Below are 23,453 nucleotides of genomic sequence, written 5' to 3'. Positions count from 1 at the left end.
AAGAGAGATTGATGGGCTGTCCTCCATCAGTCACTGACTGAGAACAACCTCAGTGAAAGTTTTAGGTGGAAGGGAAGAAGGGGAGATGGAGCATCCGTGCAGCATCTTGCATTTATTGACTGCTGTTCATGTGTTTGCATTAGGTCATGGAAGTGAGAAAACCACTGGAACGTGGAATAACTGAGCACAATGAAAACCGGGTAGAGCTGGGCGGTATGGCCAAAAATCCATGTCATGGTATATAACCGTAATTTAACCCAGAGTAAACACATTCATTCATTGAGGCCGAGAACGACCGCCGGCCACCTGAACAGCTATTCACCAATGGTGTTCACCGCTCGCTGGCCAACTTGCTCACAGCTGGCCAGTGAGTTAGCTTGTTAGCCGCTGTGGCTGCTTGTGTTGCCACCAGAGGCAATACCAGCGGCATGACAAACTTTGCAATAAATTGTTTTCGGATCTAACTTACGTCGACTCTGACCACTGAGCCCTCGGCTATGAGCGGTCAAAAATAAATGTATCTAACAGTTGTTATGGCCTTGCAATGGTATGACAGTATGTTAAAACTCATACAGTAAGAACATTTGAAACCAGTATTCCGCCCAGCCCTACCATGGGGAGTTTTGGCGGGACTTTTTTTGGTCAATGGAATTATGGTACAGTTGCAATCTTGCAGGGATTTATGGGCAAATATTATGCAACAGAGAATTGTCCATTAGGATTCTGCAATAAAGTGTGTCATTGTACCTACACATTCTGTCTGCGCAGAAGGAATGAGGTTGCAGTGTCCCTTCATTTTAATAATCACAGACTTCTTGATCAGACTTTTATAATGCTGTATTCTATCATTTCGTCTCGAGGGCACGGAGTTCCAAAATAGTGACATTAAAGCAGTGACACATAGTGACACTATGCAGACAAACACGCGTCTGCCATAACTGCTGACAGTGTGCCTCTGACAGCCTTTGGCTTTCGGATGCCGTTTGTGCTGCAGATTGCATCCATTTGGAATACAAAAATGAAATAATAAACTGTCATAACTCTGAGATGATTATCGCATTATTTCTTAATGATCTCAATAAATCCGAGCAGCCTTGACGATGTGTGCATGTCAAGTTGCTCTTCCTGACATCTCTAAGCGAGGCTGAATTTAGACAGGATTGAATTCAGTGATTCTGTCCCACTGTCCCTTATCTCCGTCCAGATTATCGAAACTTGAATGTCAGAATTCTAACATAATTACATCAGAAATATGAGATATGCTTGGATGGCACAAATCCAATCTGTCGGGCCATCTGTGAATATTTTGCTGATTGTTACCCTGCATGATTATGATACATTTCTATAGACCATGCAGCTGTTTCTGCTGAGAGGTTAGCAAAGGAGGACTGTGTGTTTCACATGTACACAAACATGTTAAGTAATCTGGGGTGCTTGATGGGTGCATGTTCCCAGAAAACCTTTGTCTGGATTGAAAAATTAATAATTAATGGGTTAAAGGTACATGAAAGCCCATAAGCATAGAACTGCAGTCAATACTTGGGTAGATTAGTGAGTAGTTTTGCCATTGCTCTGTCATACTTACAGTAATACAAAGAAATGCTCAAGCACCATAACTACACCATCCTGAATTTTAAAGGTAATACTGGGACATTAATCCTGGATATTCAAAACCCAGGAAAGGTGATTAGACATATCATTAGACCCAGGTATAGATTGATCTTAAACTAATTCATCTTGGTAACGTCATCTTTTAATCAGTTTTTTTGTATGACGCATCATACGGCTGTCTTTCACATTGTAGAAAAAAGGAGAACAAATCAAAATCAAAGAACTGAATGGCTAAATATTGGAGACATCAAGATCAGATAGAGGCTGTGTTGGTAAAGTATGTGGAGCAGGTGGTTCAATTGTATTCTTGCAAGGCTCTTTGTAGGCCGAGAAATAAGGAGTTCCGAGATCTTAAAACCCTGGTGTGAATGCTTTGATCTTAAAAGGCTTTGTTCTATTGCACTCACCTCGGCGGGATTTGAACATACGGCCTTTTGAAAGAAAAACAAATAATCGAATGCAGCATCACAATCATTTTGACCGTTCGGGGTTGGAATGTTGCACTGTTATTCCTCCTCATAATGAAAATAGTTGTTATCTCTTCAAGTGGAGCTTCAGGTCGTCATCCATCTGCGTGTTCTGTGTTTGTCTTATAGTCAGACATCAACTAGGCTGAAATCTGAGATTTTTACTAACTCTTTCTATACTAATATGTTAATATCAAAGGTTTTTTTCCCCCTATGGTCTTAATATTAAGATCAAGTGTTCATGTATAGGGGGACATCTCTGAAATCCCTTACTTTACTTGTTACTTTAGATGTTTGTTAGAAAGTTAAGCCTAGGAGTAAAGCCATAGCCTACAAGTTCATTTAGTGTAAAGAGACTTTATCTCTCAGTCCTGTAGCGCGTCTGGCTGCAGATCAGAAGGTTGTGTGTTCAAATCACGTCAGGGTCATTGGAATTAATTGTTTGTGTCAAGAACAGACTGGAAAATAAAAAAAGCTGTCACCCTGGTGTATGAGGTCAGACTGGTTGCACTGAATTGCAAGTGATGATGTAAGGTGTTTGTCAATAGTGTTTGTTCTTCCCTCTATAAACATTGATACACACAAACATTTAGAAGTGTCTCTGACCCCTCTCTGTAATCCACATGTGTCTTGTTACTTCTCCACTGCGCCTGGTCTGTTCTCAGTTACTAACCCCGTGCTGTGTGCTTCTTTTGGTTTGTTTGGAGGCCCCATCTGGCTGGCCTCTGTGCTTATGAAATAATAAACCAAAGTGGGCCGAAATTGTGCTGACTGCGGCTTCTATAAGTAAATAAAGAGGCTCACAGTGTTCGCAACATCTTTTTCTGAATTTGCAGGACTACACAGACTTTCTGTGACTCCAGCATACTTTTGTGGCTGACAGACATTGTTCCAGTAAAAAGATCAAGCCACGTTGTCACAGGGATTTATTCTGTTGTTCAGTTATTGCTATTGCCGCTGTGGCTCCTGTGTATATGTGAAAATAACTGTATAGTGGCACAATATTATTTTAGAACAAGATCACTTCTATTCCTCCTGTTTGGATAGTGCCCATAGTGTTGCACATTGGCACTGGCTAAGCATTTAAAGTCTGTAAAGAATGACACACGGGCAATGAATGATGGCTCTTTCAAAGGTTTTGACATTATTCGTCATTCAATAACGCACATATATGTCAAATCTGCACCAAAGGCTTTTCCTTTTCCAAGGCTGAGCAGATGGCCTGCTGGGACCGAACTCTCCTTGGAGTAACACGACACCCTCACCTTCTGTTTCGGTTGCCTGATTTCTAATGAGCATTTGGATCTCAATCTTCATCAACCCGTTAAGAGAATGGTGCTTCTTCTTAAGCTCTGAAAGATGTAGCCATATTTGTACAAAGTAATTTACTCTTTAACATCTCTAAACCATATGAAGTCCTTCAAGCCAAGGGTAGATTGTATTTATATTATTCTACACTGTTTCATCATTTTTAGCTTCAGAAACTACAGTCATATATATATGTATATAATTAGACGTGCCTCTCTCTTCAGTGCACCGTAATTGCTAAATCGTGCATGTTAGCTTGCTTCTCCAATATTCTTTGATGCCCAAAGTTAGTTTCTGTGGTCTTTACACTCCTTTTTATTTTTATTTCTGTCCTCATTATTATAAATGTCTTTACCTACTTACTTATTCCTGCTTCTCTTGTTTTTACCATGTATCTTGGGTGCACTGTCCACTATGCTGCCGTCACCCTGTGAATTTCCCCATTGTGGGACTAATAAAGGAATATCTTATCTTATCTTATCTTAAGACAGCGCGTATGTATGTGAAGCCCTCCTGCTGTTGCTAACGACCACTTGTCTCAAATGGGAGGAAACTGGCTGACTAAGCTACCTCTCCTGCCTCTTCAGTCGGACTGCTGCTAATGAACATGCAAATAAAAATAAAAGTTATCATGGTACCTGTTTACCAAGCACAGACTGTGCTATAGTTCCTCTTACACTCCTCATTTATATATAAACACTTTTGTTTGGTAAATTTTTTAGGTAAATTGTGCCTCACTCCAGTATGTGGATATAAGTTTTCCAAAAGGCTTGTGTTAGGCACATAAGGAAGATATCATGTTTAAAGAACCTGCTTGGAAAAATCTACAAGCTGCTGCCTTTTTTAAAGTCTCTTCTGTGTCTTAATCCCTTGCACACCCTGTTTGAAGGTTTACTCTTAAATTGGCATAATGATGTGTCATTATGAAACTCATAAGTGAGTCCTACTCAGTGAGATCCTCGTTTGATAATGTCTGATTTCATTTGTTAGTGAAGCTTTCATCCCAGCGGCAGCTGGAGCTCATGCTGAGCCATGAGGAAGCATGTCTGGCCTGTGCCAACGCATAAACACACACACCAGCAGTCTAACCTGTTTTTTTAAACTGCCCAGATGCTCACTTTTCCACGTTGCACCTATCATGTGATGTGTGACGTTGTATATTCTCGTAGAAAAGCAGGTTTAAAAACTACAAATCCCCTGTCCAAGCAGCAGACCCCTCGGCAGGGGAGAGGCTTATCCAACCATACAACTCATCCCTCATTATACGGTTTGGAAAATCAGATGGCATGTTTCTCAAGAAGTTTCTCAAAAGTGACAGAAGGATAATTTCCCTGTTCCTGTGCCTCTCTTCCCTCCACAACAACATGAGGCTCTGGAGAAGGGACAGTAGTCTCTGCTCGGGGCCCAGTGTGTGGAGGTGTAGCAGATATTTGCAGGGTCTCCGTGCTAAAAGGCTGCAGGATTTGGCTTGGTGTTTGATAGACTGATACTGCCAGCTTGATCCTTTGCTAACCTCTCTGGCACCAATTCTGCTCTTGGCTTCATGCACATGCGGGGAAATATTAACCATGGCCAAAGAAAGTCTATGTTTTGTGCTTTCTGAGCAGGTTGTTCGGTCTAAATGCTTGATGTTGTTTAATGTAACTACGGACTGTTGCATGAGACTCAGGAAGTATGTTGTTTATTAGATCAACCTCTTTGCAAATATGTAAGTGACCCATTTTGGGGAGCAGCGTTCCAATATTATTAACTTGTCAACGCGGCTTACAATGCCCTCTTTGAACTTGTAAAACTGTTTTCAGTGTGCTTTATTGGCCAAAACAAATTACTTTTCAAGTTGATTGCTAATGAAATCCAGGTCATAAACTATAAATAGATTTAAGGAAAGTATCACTGTGTTGAAAGCATTGGGCATCTTTAAATGGAGTCATTTTGGAGATGCAAATAATAATCCTCGATGCAAATAAGTACTGGATGCAAATAAGTACTGCATATTTGTCAATAGTGTGGTAAGAAGGGTACTTATTAGATCTGTATATTTAGGTCAACGTAGGGTTGGGATTAGCTGATTGGTGGGGTCTAGGGTTTGCAATGATGATGTTTTATTCCCTTGAATATTTAGTTTGTTAATATTTAATATCTTAGATCAATAAAACAAATGAACAATAAATACACCTTTGTTAACAAAACGGTTAACAAGAACAAGGCGAAGGCGCAGGTGCATCAACAGGCCTTTTCTGCTGCAAAATCAGTTTTTCAGATTCTGGGAAGGAACCCCAACATGTTTACATTGTGGGGCTTAAGGCAAGATCTTTTTTTCAAAGCAGACAAGCTGACAAAGGCAGCATAAATGACTAATATGTTGGTGACATTCATTTTTATGTAAAAATGAATATAGTTTATTGCAGCACCAAAAATGATCACGCTCATTTCCATGCATCGTGCAGTAAGTCAATAAATTGACTATTGCGACAGGCCTGGCCACGATAACATGCAGTCGTTCTCCAGTGTGTGCAAAGCTGCATGCTTGTGTGTGGCGGTGTGTCCTATTTCGGTGTTGTACTCTGCAGGTTGCTTTGTGCAGTCAGTGCATTAATAATGCAGAGACCCTGGAGGTGACTTTCTCTCAGAGGAATACCAGTGGAAGGGTTCCCTCGGTGTACTAGCCCATTACTATCCACACACAGACAGGCTGTACTTAGACCCACGCTTTGGGACTGTCCAAATCCACAAAGCAATTGTTGTGCCCTAGAGGTTGTGTCTATTAAAGTGAGCTCAGGCAAACCTGGTGAACTGCACTTAAATGGATTATCTACCGTTGTCTCCAGAAAAAGCTTTGTCTCCCTCTCAATGTCTGATGTCAATCAGCAGACTAATGTTGGGTGAATCAGAAGTAGACGGCTCCACAGATTTGACCGGATGACACAAGCCGCGGCGATAGCAGAGAGACAGTGACTCTGTCACGTTACCAATAAACAGACTGATTGCACATGTCACGAATCATCTTTAATCATCAAATTTCTTCTTCTAAAAATACCTACCAATAATTGCACCAAGGCTCCCAATTTCAGCAATTCACTCTTGTAAAAACGTTTTTTTTAAATGTTTGAAAACTGCATTTCATTTTGTCGTTATAAAAGTCGCCTGCTACTTGGCTAACTTCTATTTGGAATTAGTTTTTAATTCCTCCCGATGGCCGCATTGAACGTTCTGGCAAAGATAAGGACCTAGGGAGTTGTGTGTGTGTGTGCATGTGTGCAGAGTGGCACAAAGCGTTTGTGACTCTAGTGTTTATGACTCACTGGGGAGAATATACACTCCATAAATCAGAGCTTTTACTACGCTGCAGAGTACAAACTCTAAAAATGGGAGGTTCACCTACTGACTAGGACTGATGATTCACACGGAGGTCTGGTCTCCCAGAGGTCAGAGGTCAAACCCTAATGGTGGTTCCTAAAATGTGGAGTCCTGTTTGAATGGCTGGTTGAGATTTTTGCAAGATTTCAAACAATAATTGCTCTCAGCCACGATTTAGCTGTTAGATTTCTAGTAAAACGAGTTTAATACAAATTCATTCTTTTTATTTTTCTGATCTAATATATATGTTTTCATGAACCGATATTGCACATCACTCTCACACTGAAACAATAGAGTTAGTGTATTTTCATTCTGTTTTTAGTCTCTGTAAAGAACTACACTGATTAAATAATACTCTATACCTCTAAAACAATGCTAATGGAAACAGCATTGTTCCCCCAATTCAATCTTATCTTCTCCCCTGCTTGCGTACCTATCAAACCCCTCCACTCTCTGTTTTCATCTGTAGGAGGTCACATCTGTCCTGATAACTGCTGCTCCAAGTTTGTGAAGCTGTGGTGCTTTCTCCCCGTGTGGGATCGCCTCCAAATGCTTGACATTCCAAAATGCCGGCTTTGTTAAAACCAACAAGGGTCAATTCCACCACTGTTACTTTGCATGGCCAACAAGGGCATCGCACTCCCTATTACTCCCTATTGGGTTTGTGAGCTAGCGCTTTTCCAACATCACTGAGGTTGGTCAGCCTTTAAAAAGCCATGACCCTGACATGAATAGAACACACAACCTTCTGATCTGGAGTCAGACGCGCTACCGTTGCGCCACGAGGCCCCTTCATCTTCACGGAATAATTGAGAATGAACTTGAGCCGCTGGTATTCCCGTGTGGGAATTGGAACACTTGCAGGAGCTGATGCGGCAAACATAAAACACACACACACACACACACACACACACACACACACACACACACACACACACATACACATACACATACACACACACACACACACACACACACACACACACACACACACACACACACACACACACACACACACACACACACACACACACAGGGACATGTTCTCTCTTTCTCACAGATACTTTCTAACATCCTCCTCCCTTCCCCACTCACCTCCAGGGCACCAGTCTTTGTGTGGTCTTGCACAGGCACAGGCAACCCACTCGGGTATAAAGACACAGATAATGGGGCGAAGAGAGCTTTTGTCTGAGCTTATGTCGTTTACGTGTGTGTATCACGGAGAAAGAACACCTTAGTGTTTTCCCTCACCGTCTGCAGTGTGTTGGTTCAAAGGATACCCGATCAGACTAGTGCTTCTCATGTATGGTATGAATGGAGGAATAAAGCTGAATAGTGACTCAATACACACACTCTCACATCCGGCATATCTGCTCCTACCGGCTTTGCTGCATGCAAGTATTTCTGCATGTGTAGACTGTGTAGACATGGTTTTTGTTTTTTTATATGTCAAATATTTGACCATTTGTACATTTGTACCACGCACCTGACCAAATCTAAAGGTTCAGACTCAAAGGCAATCCAAGGCTGCGACAATATTTGAAACACATTGAATGTACATATATACATTTGTTGAGTGATGCTATTTGAAAGGGATCTTTTGCTTCAACCATGTTATAAAGATGGTATGTTCAGGATGCTGATACCAATCACATGTCATATTTTCCATTTTAATCCCTGTGCTGGCAGTAGTTTGTTCATTGTGTCATGGTCAGTTACATTCAGGACCATTCTTCAATCCACTAATGTTACTTTAGAGAGGTTATAATCACAGGTTGCACTGGTTTCCACAGGTTTTCGATGATCTTTCTTTCAGTGAGGTGTCGCTTTCACATTTCTCCCACTTATCTTTCAATCCAACCCCCCCCCACACACACACACGCCTCAGTTGTTTATCAAAGTTAAATTTTTACTAAAATAATACACTAGTGGCCAATGTCTCTTTTATAAAAAACTAGTGACATACCAAGTTCCTCTCAGGATTTGAATAATGACGTGCTGTTGAACATAATTTGCAAACAAAGATGAATGTTCACTCACTTTACACACAGATTTTACATGCTGAGAGTAGCAGTACATTTGTAGATACAAGAACATAAGAAGATATAATATGATATGATACAGTTTGAAGTGAGAAAGCAACATGACAAAGCTGTTCTTGCACACTTGATTTAGTAGCAGCCATGACGGTTGACTTCTGAGTGTGCTCACACTTGATCAAATCCTCCCTCCCCTGTGTTACTGGACTAACTCTATAGTATTAATGACTCACAATGCACTCTTTGATGGAAGGATCGGCTCCTTCTCTCTCTCCTCAGTCCATTTCTACTGGCTTCCTTTGAAGGTGTGTTCCACCTTGGATGAAACCCATGTGTGTTTCCGGCCCCCAGAGTCTCGCCTCCGCCCGTTCCGGCCCCCAGAGTCTCGCCTCCGCCCGTTCCGGCCCCTAGAGTCTCGCCTCCGCCCGTTCCGGCCCCCAGAGTCTCGCCTCCGCCCGTTCCGGCCCCCAGAGTCTCGCCTCCGCCCGTTCCGGCCCCAAGACTCCAGTCTCCGCCCGTTCCGGCCTCCAGACTCCAGTCTCCGCCCGTTCCGGCCCCCAGACTCCAGTCTCCGCCCGTTCCGGCCCTCAGACTCTAGTCTCCGCCCGTTCCGGCCCCCAGACTCCAGTCTCCGCCCGTTCCGGCCCCCAGACTCCAGTCTCCGCCCGTTCCGGCCCCCAGACTCCAGTCTCCGCCCGTTCCGGCCTCCAGACTCCAGTCTCCGCCCGTTCCGGCCCCCAGACTCCAGTCTCCGCCCGTTCCGGCCCCCAGACTCCAGTCTCCGCCCGTTCCGGCCCCCAGACTCCAGTCTCCGCCCGTTCCGGCCCCCAGACTCCAGTCTCCGCCCGTTCCGGCCCCCAGACTCCAGTCTCCGCCCGTTCCGGCCCCCAGACTCCAGTCTCCGCCCGTTCCGGCCCCAAGACTCCAGTCTCCAGCCCCGTCCCCACGGCCCCCGACCATGACCCCTCCAGGCCCGTCCCTACGGCCCCCGACCATGACCCCTCCAGGCCCGTCCCCACGGCCCCCGACCATGACCCCTCCAGGCCCGTCCCCACGGCCCCCGACCATGACTCCTCCAGCCCCGTCCCCACGGCCCCCGACCATGACCCCTCCAGCCCCGTCCCCACGGCCCCCGACCATGACCCCTCCCTCCCACCCTCTTGGGACCGCCTGGAAGTCGGTCCTTGAAGGGGGGGTGGGGTCAGGGGTTGGGTCGGCGCCCCCGGCCACGACAACGCCGGAGCCGCACAGCTCGGCGCCCCACGCCACGACGACGCCGGAGCCGCACAGCTCGGCGCCCCACGCCACGACGACGCCGGAGCCGCACCGCCCGGCGCCCCCCGAGACCCTGAGGCCCGGCCGCCGACCCGGCAGACCCCCCGAGACCCTGAGGCCCGGCCGCCGACCCGGCAGACCCCCCGAGACCCTGAGGCCCGGTCGCCGACCGGGCAGACCCCCCGAGACCCTGAGGCCCGGCCGCCAACCCGGCAGACCCCCAGAGCACCCCACGCCCGGCCGCCGCCCCGGCAGGCCGCCGGACCATAGCTGTCGGGTCCCCACCCTCCCGCCCCTTGTCTGATTTTCATGGTTCTGCCCCCCTTTAGGACCGTCTGGAATTCGGTCCTTGAGGGGGGGGTTCTGTCACGGTTTGGGTCTGCTCTGTCTTATTTTGTAGTTTTCATGTCTCTGGTGTTCCTGGGTAACTTCACTTCCTGCCTTGTCCTGTCTTGCCCTGTAATTGTCTGCCGTGCCTGATCGTTTCCACATGTGTTCAATCACCTGCACCTCCCTTGTGTATTTAAGCCCTGTGAGTCCCTTGTCTGGTGTGGCGTCATTACATGTCGATCGTCCATGTGCCAAAGTAAGTCTCTTGTGTTTCCAAGTCCAGGTCCTTGTTTTTTGTCGGTTTTGTTTTCTCTTCCTTCCTCCCCTTTTTGGTTGGAGCGATTTTGAGTTTGAGTTTTTTTGACAATTAAAGTCTTTTATTTTTCAACTCTGCATCTGAATCCTCCCTCCTTGCCCTCGACCGCCCCCCCCCCCCCCTGACAATAGTCGCGCGACACAACGAATCGATAATGAAATTCGTTGCCAACGCTTTTAATAATCGATTTTAATCGATTTCATCGATTCGTTGTTGCAGCCCTACTATTGCTACATTACATACATGTTGTTTTAATATCTTGCTGTAATACAAAAATGAATGCTATTTGTTAAGTGTTCAAAAAGCCACGCAGGATCAAGCTGGTAAAAAAATGAACCATATGCAGGTATTACTATTATAGAGAAAAATATACTAGCAACTTCTTGTATTTGTGGTTTCAAATGGTATTTGTGGTATTTTATCAAATTCTAGTATCGTAAGGATCGGGTATATGATATTCAAGGCAGGTATTGTATTGGCGTCATAATCATAACCTTGAGTTGTGTGTCTGTGTGTGTGTGTATCTGTGTGGTATTTACACCACAATGTTCGGAGATGAACTCAGAATCACAACACTGACCCAATCCTGGCTAGAGATGGATTGTACGCCAATACTCTCGTGATGAAGATTGCTGGAGTCAGAGCGGCGCTGACTTGGCTCCCAACAAACATTTTAACCAAGTCAAATCCAAACTGTCCTCATTAAATGTTTTCCTTCCACTCACAGAGCATTTCTGGGATTAAGTTATGTGGCTGAGCTTCTGTCAGAGACATATTTGGTCCTCATAATCCATCCGAGGAACAAGTCTGGCTGAGAACCATGGTGAACTGACACGGGGTGTGTCAACATCTGACGATTTTCTTCCTCGGTTTCACGCTGAGGGTCATTTTGTGGTCTATGATGACTTCCAGAGATGTATTTCTTCCTCTGGATTGTCAGTAGTATGTTATATATAGTGGTGGTTAGGTGGTGAAGCTTTTGAAATGTTTCATTCCTCTTTCTTTACTCACATTGGAGCAAAATCATTCTCCCATTACCTCTGATTCCGTGTCTTGTCTTTTGAGAGTGTCCCCGATGAGCTTGCCATCTTTTCCTTGCTAATATCCCTAGAAGGAAGGGAAATACCACAGAGTTATTCCCCTCATGATTTGGGTCGTTTTGTGCTGAACCGCATTGGCGTTTAGTATAACAGAGCTGTGCATGAAGGGATTTAACCACAGCCCGAAGACGGCTCAGTTTGGGAGGAAAGGAGACGGAGGAAATGGAGTGAGAACAGAATCCAGACAAAAGAGGGAGGAAAGCGGAAGGACATTGAGCTGAATGCTTACTCTTTAAACTCCTGTCTGATGGGAGGAGGACAACAAAAGGAGCAAAAGAACATGCAGCGTTTACAAATCATCCACCATTCACGTTATGAAGCTGCTTAACAAATCCAGTCATTTCCTCTAAACACAATTCTGTTCTACAAAGGCAAAACAGAGAATAAGTTAAGACTTAAATCTTTATCATAACAGATATATATTATACCATAGAAATGACATAGCTCAAAAACGCCCCAGCTCCTTGTAGAGTTAGCCACAGTGAATGTTAGAAGTCAACAAACAGACAATGACCCAGCACATTTTGTTTGTATGAGTACTAAGATAATCCAAACTAATGATTATATGACATGTACCTCCATATACCACACCATTCACTGTTCAATAGGATTAGAATCAACTAAGTCTGTATAATATTCAACACAGCATTATTTGATAAAAGCAGTTCTTTTCTTGTCTTTGATAAAGGTCCCTTCGGATTGACTTAATCTGTACTATGTGAAGCTATGAGGTCTGGATGAATTATATTCATATGCGAACACAAAGAAGGGGGTAACACTTTTTGAATTGCAGAGGAGTGTTAACTCTTCCTTTGCCACTGAATGGTTTCTACAAAGCCCCCCCCAGTAGAAGACTATTTCATAAGTGCTATCAATCCATAAGCATTTTCGAGCCTCCTGTGTGCCAGCTGACTGGATCATTGTTTGAGCCACGTGGTGATCGGATCAGCTGGTTACTGAGGAGACACAAGCTGCTAATTCCTCTGGCCTGGCCATGCTAATATGTTGTATGGCTTCACTTGCATAAGGCCTCAAATCCTCCATATGGTGCAAATACAGCTAATCTCATTCCAGAGCTAATACTTTTTTTTTCTTCTTCTCCCAGGATCCCAGCTACTGGGTCCAAGTCCACAGGTTGGAACATGGGGATGGTGGCATTTTGGACCTGGATGACATGCTGTGCGACGTGGTGGACGACAAAGATAGGGTGAGCAAAACTGTGTATGGAACTGAGAGAAAGAGTACACGTTTGCATATTTTCTTCCTTTTGTTTGTCCATCCCGTTTCACCACCTCGTCTCATTTACATTCACCCAGTTTTCCTGGTGCAGAAATAGTTTGGTTGTGTCTACATTCTTTGTGCACACGGTTATGGCAGTGCAATAAATGTTGTGTATTAATATATTGTGCTGTGTTAGGGTGTGTGGGAAAAATCTGTGTCATAGGCAACATGCTATCACCCCACCCCGAAGACCAACTGTGAATGATTACCCACAATCCCACTGCATTCTTCCCATGCAAATGGTGGTGACTACACCTGAGTTACCAGCTGTTTGGCTTGTATTTGGGGCCGGCTAGTAGGCCGGGTCGTGAGCCCCTCTTTGTGTCTTTACGGGTGGGAAATGGTTTGAATGACTTTCGACGTGTTCACTTAGCATGTCCTGTCCTGGTGTGATGACACAAAGCTGTGTCGGCTTAGAGCCAGCAGGGCCATCATAAGGTGCTCCTTTAAACAGTGATTTGATCTTTGATTCCTGTCTGTTGGCAGGGTTATCAGGATATGTGATGTCATTGAGCCACCTTTATCCTGTGAATATATACAGGACCAGTCAAAGGGTTGGACAGACTTTGTCATTGAATGATGAAATGTGTCCAAAGTTTTGATTGGTCCTGTAAATACTTCATTTGAACAGTGTTTTTGTGCTGTTGCTTCATGTTGGAAAATGCATTTACCACATTTGATATTGAGGGTTTCACGTCCAGTGAGCTTTCAGCTTTGAATTCTACATTCAGATCTCTGAACCGTGGTCTGTTTTGTTTTGGGTTTGCATGAGCGAGAGGACGAGTGTGTATGCATGTGTATCTACTCACCTTATAATTTGTGGTAGGTGTCATGGTTACGCGTCACTTGGGCTTGGGTGGTAGGTGCAGCTGTTTTGCACCTGCTCTCTGAATTACTCCACTCCTTCATCGTTCTGCTGTGGTCCTCGACAGTTAATACACAAAGAAAAAGGGTTGCAGGAGACAGTAATATTAAACTATTGAAAAATATGTGGAGAACAAAGAAAATACCTGGAGTCAAATTAGCTAATAAAGGGCAATTAGGCTAAGTCTGATTCAGATTTTATCTCGTTTTGATTTGCTTTCATTTTTAACATTGATGTGAATAACTGCTCCCCCTGGTGGCTATGTAGGTTCCTTACATCCCCATGGTGACAGAAAATCACATTTCATCAACACATAAACAGCCGTTAGTCATACGCCTGACATGCTGTAGCAGCGGCGTAACATCAAATTCTGGGCCCTGTATACTCTCAATGTCAGTGGGCCACCTACACATGCCATTGTACGATGCGGGTTAGCAAAGGGCCCTCTCCCTAGACGGGGCTCTGGGTAGTCAGGTCCACTTTTCCCCCCACTACCACGCCCCTGTGCTGTAGTAGGACTTTGTTGGTAGTTGCTGTAAAGATACAAGATAATATCCAGTATATGGCTCACCTGAATGTTAATCTGTGTTTCTGTCTGTCCAAACACATGATTTGACATCGCTGTGAGTGGGTGTTTGCTCCTTTGTGTGTTGGTTTAGTGGTTAGTAGTAAATCCAGTATGTCCAGTTCTTCCTATCAGCTTCCTCTGCCCCTGTTTCACTCTACATACAGGCAGGAACAAAGTTAACCAGGCCTTCTAATTTAACCCCTTTAAGACCACGCTGCTCTTATTATTATGGGTGCAGTACTGAGCCTACTGAGGTCTACTGCTTGATCTTCCCTGTTTTTAGACAATGTCTTAGTTACTTTACGTTTAGGTGTGTTAGTAATAGAGGCCACAAACAGAATACTAACTATCAATGTGACAGTTTAAACTGCATTCCTAATGTCGCTGGTGTTAAGGTCTACATATGAATCAACATGGAAGAAAAAATCCACAATGTAGATCTACTATTGTGCTGTAGTACAGGCATGTGGAGGGAATATTAGCACTGCACCAAGATTAATTTTGACCAAACAGTTAATCTAACCTGCAAAACTCACTCAGACCAAAAAACACTTCATACGGGTCTCAAAATAAGCTTAATAAGCACCGATCACTGGCAACAGATTCTCATTCAGGAAACACGCTTGATGCACATTGACCTAGAAAACACTAGTGTAAGAGACATATTTGCCTTAATAAGATGTGTTCATTGTCTTATAAAAATGTGTCAATGCTCCTTTAAGTTACATAGCTGATGACATTATAGCCAGTCGAGGTTTATCAGTCTGTGGAGCTATACAGTTTTTGGAGCGTTGTGACTGAATGTTTCTTGTAGTATACAAGTACATTTTGTCAAGTAAATCTTTTTAAAACAAAGTTGCTGCCTACAAAGTTTCATTACACGTCAAGCTCACAGCCCAAACACAGACTGTTACAGTAGTGGTAATAACTGTCAACGAGGACGGAATTAAGATTGCCGCTACACCTAGCAAAAGGGAGCATTACATCAATAATGAACTTTTATTGAACGTTTGAATGAATTTTTGCATACAAACATTATTTCATTATAGAATAACAGATTTGTAATTTATTTCAGAAATCAGAAATAATTTGTTTTCCTGCACATCTGAAAATTGTCAGCCTCTGCCTCCTCTCTGTGGCAACCTTTGGATCCTAAAATACAACAATTACTGTATTGTAATAGGCTTCAAAGTTTAAATTATGTATTGTAAAATGTATCATCTCACCTGTTATTTTTTCCGAAAATGTGTACTATTGACGCAACTGTTGAGCAGTGCAGATTTAGCTGCAGCCTCAGACCGGCCTCCCTCAAAGTGAGACCATGTTTCACATTCAACATTTATTTCATCAGACAGTCTTCCTCACCTTTATGCGCCACACTCTCTCTCATATCACTCCTCTTTCCCCACCACCCTGTCTTTTGTGATCCTTATTTCAAACAAAATCAAAAGCCATCAGCTTTTAGTGAAACATGGTATTGAGAGTAAAGCTGGACACATGGTTTGGCTTTGTGCCAACATTGCAATTAGCTTGGATTTATATTACTTTGATTTTACTACAGAAATGTGTGTCGTTTTTATCAGTTTTGAACACAATGTGTTAGCATATGAAAAATATTCTGCAAATGTACAGATTTTTGCAGTTTGTGGGGTATGAATGACAAAAGTGTTTGTGGATTTTTTAAAAAGTCTATTGAAAGGAATATTACCTGTGGTGTGCCGCAAGGGTCAATACTGGGTCCAAAACTACTTATTATTTATATAAATGACATAAGTAATGCTTCCATGATCCTGAAAAATGTTATTTTTGCTGATGACACAAATGTATTCTATGAAGGAGGGAACCTCAAACAGTTGTTGGAGGCTGTCTCGACTGAGTTAACCAAGTTGAAATTGTGGTTTGATATAAATAGATTATCACTCAATGTAAAGAAAACCAAATTTATGGTCTTTGGCAAAAGTAACACACAAGCAAACACACACATTGAACTAAAGATCGATAATATAAAAATCGAAAGGGTGTTTGAATACTCCTATCTAGGGGTAATAATAGACCACAAGCTCAGCTGGAGGCCACAGGTCACTCGTGTACACTCAAAATTGGCACGATGTGTAGGGATACTAGTCAAAGTCAGACATATATTGAATATAAAATCACTGCATACACTGTACTGTACACTGTTTTCCCCCTATTTGAGTTACTGTATGGAAGTGTGAGGTAATACCTACAAAAGCACCCTACAGGCAATATGCACAACAAAAAAAAGCAATAAGGATAGTTAATAATGTGGGGTACTATGAACACACAAATAAATTATTTCTGAAATTAAAAATATTAAAGTTAAGGGATTTAACATTTTTTTAAACGTTACAGATTGTATATAAAGCAAGAAACAGCTTACTTTCAGGAAACATTCAAAGATGGTTTAGCGACAGACTAGGAAACTATAATTTAAGAGAGAGACTGAAACTGAGGCAACCAAAGGTGAACTCTACACTCAAAAGTAGGTGCATATCGGTCTGTGGGGTGAAGTTGTGGAACAACTTACCAGATAAGATCAAAGATTGTAAACATATTGCAGTTTAAAAAACATCTTAAATTATACACATTAGCCAAATATGAGATCTGTGAAAATATTCAGTGATGGAAATGATAGGTAGTTTACTGTGAGTGTGCGTGTGAGTGTGTTCAACGTAATATATACTAATTGTGAATATTAATAAATGTAGGAGGTATGTCCGCTAAATGTGCAAGTAAAATAAAAAAGGTTTGTAAACATATATAGGAAATTACCTAACGTTGATCATGTAAAAGATTCATTTAACTGAAAGATAGGGGTAGGGACCTATAAGCTTTTGCCTCCCTCTACTCCTTTTCTTTGACAAAAGGTGACTTTTTCATTTAATTTTGTGGTCTATGTTGATTTTTAAATATCTTATTTGTTAATGTCTACATGTTCAAGAAATTAATGCTTCAATCACTGAAATCATTTTGTCTGGAAGCAATGGAAAATTCTTAACAGTTATTGTAATAACTAATAAAACATGTGCCATTTTCCTATTTTTTAGAAGTTATTTAGACTTATTGCATATGGTATTGTTGTGTTTCTCATTAGAGTGTGGCAGTGCTACAAAACTTAGTGCAAAGTGACTCTACTAACCGGTTCTCATTTCAAAATGTCCTTATGAGGCTTGCTACAGTGTAGCGGCTCAGGTCGGGCTGAACCCTTTGGCCAGCTTCCCTCAGGGGTCATTCCATGGATGTCATCGGTAATTGTCTTCCTCTTTTTACCCTTTCTCTCCCCCCTCCTCGTGCTCCTCTTCCTCTGACTTCACCTCCTTGTCCTTGTCGTCCTCTCCCTCTCGCTTCTTCACTTCCGCGTCTTCTTCCTCCTGCTCTTCCTCCTACTTCTTCACCTTCACGTCCTCTTCCACACCCTCCTCTAATTCACTCACTCACTCTTCCTGCTCCCTCCATTTTACTCCACGCAGACAGCTCACCTGTGGCTTATTTATAGTGCTTAGCAGAGGTGTGGACTCGAGTCATGTGACTTGGACTCGAGTCAGACTCGAGTCATGTATTTGATGACTTCAGACTCGACTCGACAAAACGTACAAAGACTTGCAACTCGACTTGGACTTTAACATCGATGACTCGTGACTTCACTTGGACTCGAGCCTTTTGACTCGAGAAGACTTGCTACTTCCCATGAAAACTGGGGGAAAACATTTTCACACCACCGCGCCGCTCTGTTTATCTGCATCTGTCAAAAAATGTGCGCCACCTGTATGCAGAGAGCGCGCTGCCTGCACGACATCCAATCACTGCAGTCCATTTGACCGTATCAACGAGACAGCTCGTTCATGCTTACAAAAATCTGGATTTTTGAACCCGGATTCAGACTCCGATGGAAATCCTCGCCAACATTATGTCAACGTCCGTTTTAAAGTACTATAACAGTCACAGTCGATCCACCATTACCCTTCCCTTCGTAGTCTAGGTCTGTGAGGCAGCGCACCATCACCCAGGGTTCCCCGTCCCCACTATAATAAAAGGACTTGAAATGACTCGAAACTAAAATGGTAAGACTTTGGACTAGACTTGAGACTTGTTGGCTTTGACTTTAGACTCGACTTGGGACTTGCCTCATCTTTGACTCGACTTGACTCGGGACTCGAGGGCAACGACTTGAGACTTACTTGTGACTTGCATAACAATGACTTTGTCCCACCTCTGGTGCTTAGGTTGATTGCAAAGTGAACTAATTATCTAAAACAGTTTTCACATGTGACAGTGTGGCAGACAGTTAGCAAAATAGTGTAAATAATAGCCATACATGTAGTTTTGAGTGTATTGATCATTTAGAAAATGAGTGTAAAGCAGTGAGTTGTGTATACAGTTTCGCAAAAAGAGTGCTGTGCAGTGGATTGTACGCACATTTTTTCAAAGTGTGTGTTACAAAATTGCAAACTAAGTGCAAAGCCGTGTTTGTGCTTTTAGTTTTGCAAACTCAGTGAGTGGTTTTGTTATAAGTATTAAAAGTTTTAGAACTTGTGCTTTTGAGAATCACGGTTAGGATTTAAGCATTCAGAAAAAACTGTAAATTGTTTGTTTGAGCTGGTAGAAAAGCTTAATTTAGACAGACAATGAGCTTTGAATCTCACCTACACTCAGTCCACTATTCCCTTACACTCTGTCTCAACGATATTAGTAACTCATGATGCATGAAGTGTTTGAGTAGCTGTGTAGATTTCCAAGGCCTCCTCGATGTTTATTGGATGTTGCCACACTAGTTTAGGTGCCCTACTGCCACCGACTGGACAGAAGTGTGAAGCACTCAAAAACATGTTTTTATCACGACCAGTTGATTTTAATTAAAAAAGCAGTTTTAATGTAGTTCTGTTGGGAGAGCCACAGTGCTTGCTCTTCTATACAGATCTCTCTAATATAAGACACAATGGTCTCCGGGTGCAACAGTACAATGTGGCACTCTAGATGACAGGATGGTGTTCAAATAATGTCAGGGTCCAAGCTTTTCTGGTCTACTAGATGTAAAAACTCTTCATATATGGTCGGTATTGGCCAGGTCATCATTGTAAATGAGAATTGGTTCTCAATTGATTTTACCTTTTTAAATAAAGGTAAAATAAATACTCATGCTGATAGCGGCACACTCTGCATTTTATATCAAACAGTAACTACTAATACTGGGGTTTGGGATGATTAAAAGAAACACTAGCTACATTCTATAAATACTGGATTGGTACAGACCAGGTGAAATGAGGATAAAGACTATGGGATGTGACTCCAATAGCAACACAATGGTGCTTTGAGATAAGGTTTTGGTAAGGCCAGAACTCAGAAATTTACATAAGACTCAGACCAGATCCAAATTTTTAACCTGTACGTGTATTTTTTGGCCTCGTGACTAAAATACCAAGACATATACTGCTGCTGTTTAGGGGAAAGGAGAGACTGTGTTCTCATTTGTGTTTTCGTTTTAAACACAAATATCTCTGGAGAATATCAAACAAGACTCTCCGCAGGAGCGAATAAGCCCCTTAGCCAAATAACACAGCCTCGTACACTCAGTCAAGAGTGTCTAGGAAGGAGCTGCAAACTTTCATCCAGCTCAACAGCCTTGGGTTAGAAAAAGCACCTCTGATTGCAATGAAATGGACGGAAATGGCTTCAATAGAGACACTTCATCCACTCACCAGACGGCAATGTGGCAATTAAAACGACTTCTGGGTAGGGGATGGCTTTAGGTAAGGAATTCAAAGTACGGGTCCATTGAAATGAGTTTATAAAGAAATTAAATGGGTGTGATATGGCTAATTACATCAAATTAGATTCAACTCTAATGGCCCTAACAGGCAAATTGGGCTATTGCATTAGCATTTATAATGGTGCATAAAACTTAAAAAAAAGAGCTGTTATTGTCTCGCACGACAAACCCATTGTGCGACACAGAAGATAACTTGATTCCTGTAGTTAAGTCCTTTGAGAGTGTGGTGTGAGATTTAGTGTGTCAGACTACTTTTTTTAACCAGTGGATGTAGTGTGATTGTATTTACATCATGGTACAGCATCCAGTTCAGTCTAAAGCATGTGTACAAGACGCTACCCTTGACAGTTACGCACAATGTTCAATTTAAGCAGTCCCTCTTTGTGACTGCCCAAACCATTTCTCTCTATAAACCTTTTACACTTGACAGAGTGCAAGGTGCATTCTAGAGTTTTCAACCTGAGCTTCATAACAAACAAGTGAAGGTGATTTGAGGAGCGGCCCCTCGTGTTGGTGGTCTTGATCTCCCCGTTGACAGGTGAGAGGAAGCAAGCTAGCCTGTGGGTTCAGTGGGGGGATCCTCGGGGGACATTAACGGGAGAAGCTCGCTAAGGCAGAAGCACCTGAATTAGCAGTTCAGTTCTGCAGCAGGTGCATGGAGGGGTGAACTGCAGCTGGACAGATGTCGCAGTGACACTCGTGAACCACAGAGAGGCGCTCAAGCCCCATTTGCGGACGTGTACAGGGCCGTCCGTACACGTCCGCAGCACAGAGGGTTTTGATTTTGGGATTCATTCCAGCCTCAGAATAACAGGCATGGTTTTCTATACATAACATAAATGCCAGGAACCCGGAGGAAGTAAAGTAAGGAAAACAAGGAAACCTAATAGGAGCTAACTAAAACCCTCCATATCTGACCGCGTCCTCCATTTGCGCTAATGCGGCCTGTTTATAATGAGGAATACGTCCATGGCTCCTGTGGTTTAGCTCCTCGGACAATTGGCATTTTTTTGGCCCCTGAAGTTGGCATTACTATGGCAACAGCGGTCGGGTGCCAATTGGGCACCTGTGCTGAGTCGAGATCAAGCCGTGAGTGAAATTAGCCAAGGCTAAAGCAGGGTCCCAGCAGCTGCCCCCTGGTACCAGAACACTGCCGGGGGAAATCAAAGCCTAATTACTCTGTTTGTCTGTGCTCTGTGTGTGTGTGTGTGTGTGTGTGTGTGTGTGTGTGTGGGAGTGAATGTAGCTTCTCTTAGTGTTGACTGAAGGCTATTGTGTCTGTTGGGCTGTCTCATCTCTCAGACGCTGCAATGTATTTACCTCACACATTGTGAACTCATTATATGTACCGTGCTTGTTGTGCATCTCACCAACTTAGTATTATCCGTTGACCACTTGAACACTTAAGTGGATCCACGGAGCCCCATTTGATTTTTGCAGTAGGAGGATGCAGGTTTGGCAGGGGGGAGGAGAAATCTAGAGAGTTAACACCATCAAACCAAATGAATTCTCCTCATTGTGCTTATGAAAATACTTTTTTGGTGCTTACTTCATGGAGAAATTTTGCAACAATATGATGTATTAAATACTTAAATCTAACGGCAGAAGCAACAGCTGAAATACTCTGATATATCCTCAAAGGAAACCAGTGTCAGAAATGTACTGTAACCCAGATGCTGCCCTGTGTTTGATTGTTCTCTCGTAATTACCAGCATGTGGCTGCTATTGTGTTGTGTGTGTGGGTGTGTTATTTTGGTGTTATGTGGTCCTGGAAAACCCTACAGTGAAACCCTAACGTGAAACTACCACAGAGGTGGTTTTGAGCCTTTTGACACGTGTTTATGTGAATATGTCTGTGCAAGATTGTGTCACATAATTTCACATATGTGAGGTTGAGATCCAAATGAATGGGACATTCTGCATCTACTGTCTACTTCCACACACACACACACACACACACACACACACACACACACACACACACACACACACACACACACACACACACACACACACACACACACACACTTATCCTAGCCACAGAGTGTAAATGTCATCACCCAGCATGGAGACTTCAATAGAAAAAGAACACACTGATGAGACATCCTTCACCTAAGACCATCACACACTCGGACAGAAACCCACATGTCCACACATGTGTACACAACCTCCGGTGGTCAGCTGTAATTAGCCCTGGGCCAGAGTCAGCACTGCGTCCTAAAAGACCCGGTGCAGGAACAGAATCCCCCCCCCCCCCCCCCCCCCCACTGCTGCTCTGTTCAGTGGGTGGAAGTAAGCAGTTTTTCCATTTCATTTTCCTCTGGGGCTTTGGATTTATTGTCGGTTGTTGCTTGTTTATTAGGTTCTTATGTTCTGAACTTCACTTACTCAGGAAAGATTTGTTGAAGGCTCTTCTTTTTCAGCAACTCCCTCTATCCTAAGAGAGAACCAGATAGTTAAGAAGTTAAGAAAACAATTATATATTTTTTTATATATAAACATATATATATATATATCCTTTAACAATGTTAAGTGAGTTAAATGATCCTCTGTGATAAAACAGTGTGTACCAAAGTACCACAGTCTGATGCTTTTTACAACGCACACATCAACAGGATCACATGAGCCAATGTGTGGACAATGGAAGAGTTCAAATATCTGGAAAGTGTTGCACAAGACCTACAACCTGTCATTGTGTGCACTGTGTGTCCTGTTGTCAGTGTGTGCTTGGGCAACCGCTTCCCCTCGCAATGAATGAGTCATGTAAGGTGAGGCCGGGGAGGTGTTGAAGGATATTTACACCACAGGTGTTTTTACTCCATTTACCAGTACAGCCCGGTATGTAATGCTGTGTGTGAAGTACACTATAGCCAGTTGTACAATATATGCAGTACGACACACACAGACTCCTGGGGTAAGAAATGATAGCAGCAGGCTCCTCCATCTTATGCCGGGGGTTTCCTGTAAAACAGGTGAAATCAGGTCATGTCAGCAATCCTGTCTTCCAGCTCAGAGGCAACCCAGCCAGTCACGTATGTGTTTTCGGTTTCTCACCCATGACAGCCCCCTTACACAGAGAGATTTCTGCCGGCGCGACAAATTGTTCCTGACACGGCGTCGACTCGCCCGCGTAGTGTCTGGAAATGGC

General features: G+C 43.2%; 1 protein-coding gene and 1 long non-coding RNA gene across 4 annotated transcripts in view; one reads left to right on the top strand and one right to left on the bottom strand.

Annotated features, from left to right (window-relative positions):
• Positions 1–23,453, top strand: part of pard3aa (par-3 family cell polarity regulator alpha, a) — a 281,463-nt gene that overhangs the window by 15,177 nt on the left and 242,833 nt on the right. For all 3 annotated transcript variants that reach the window (XM_037455958.2, XM_062559226.1, XM_037455956.2), the window contains exon 2: positions 12,909–13,010. In XM_037455958.2, the coding sequence (XP_037311855.2) occupies positions 12,909–13,010 (102 nt within the window). The remainder of the gene's footprint in view (positions 1–12,908; positions 13,011–23,453) is intronic.
• On the bottom strand, positions 11,627–14,637 carry LOC119198638 (uncharacterized). The gene is made up of 3 exons (XR_005114538.2): positions 14,521–14,637; positions 13,894–14,000; positions 11,627–11,810 (listed from the first exon to the last, which is right to left on the bottom strand). It is a non-coding gene; the product is annotated as an uncharacterized LOC119198638 (long non-coding RNA).

Source organism: Pungitius pungitius, chromosome 19, assembly GCF_949316345.1.
Source record: "Pungitius pungitius chromosome 19, fPunPun2.1, whole genome shotgun sequence".
Classification (NCBI taxonomy): domain Eukaryota; kingdom Metazoa; phylum Chordata; class Actinopteri; order Perciformes; family Gasterosteidae; genus Pungitius; species Pungitius pungitius.
Note: the sequence above shows the minus strand (reverse complement) of the source record. Positions and strands in the feature narration are given on the sequence as shown.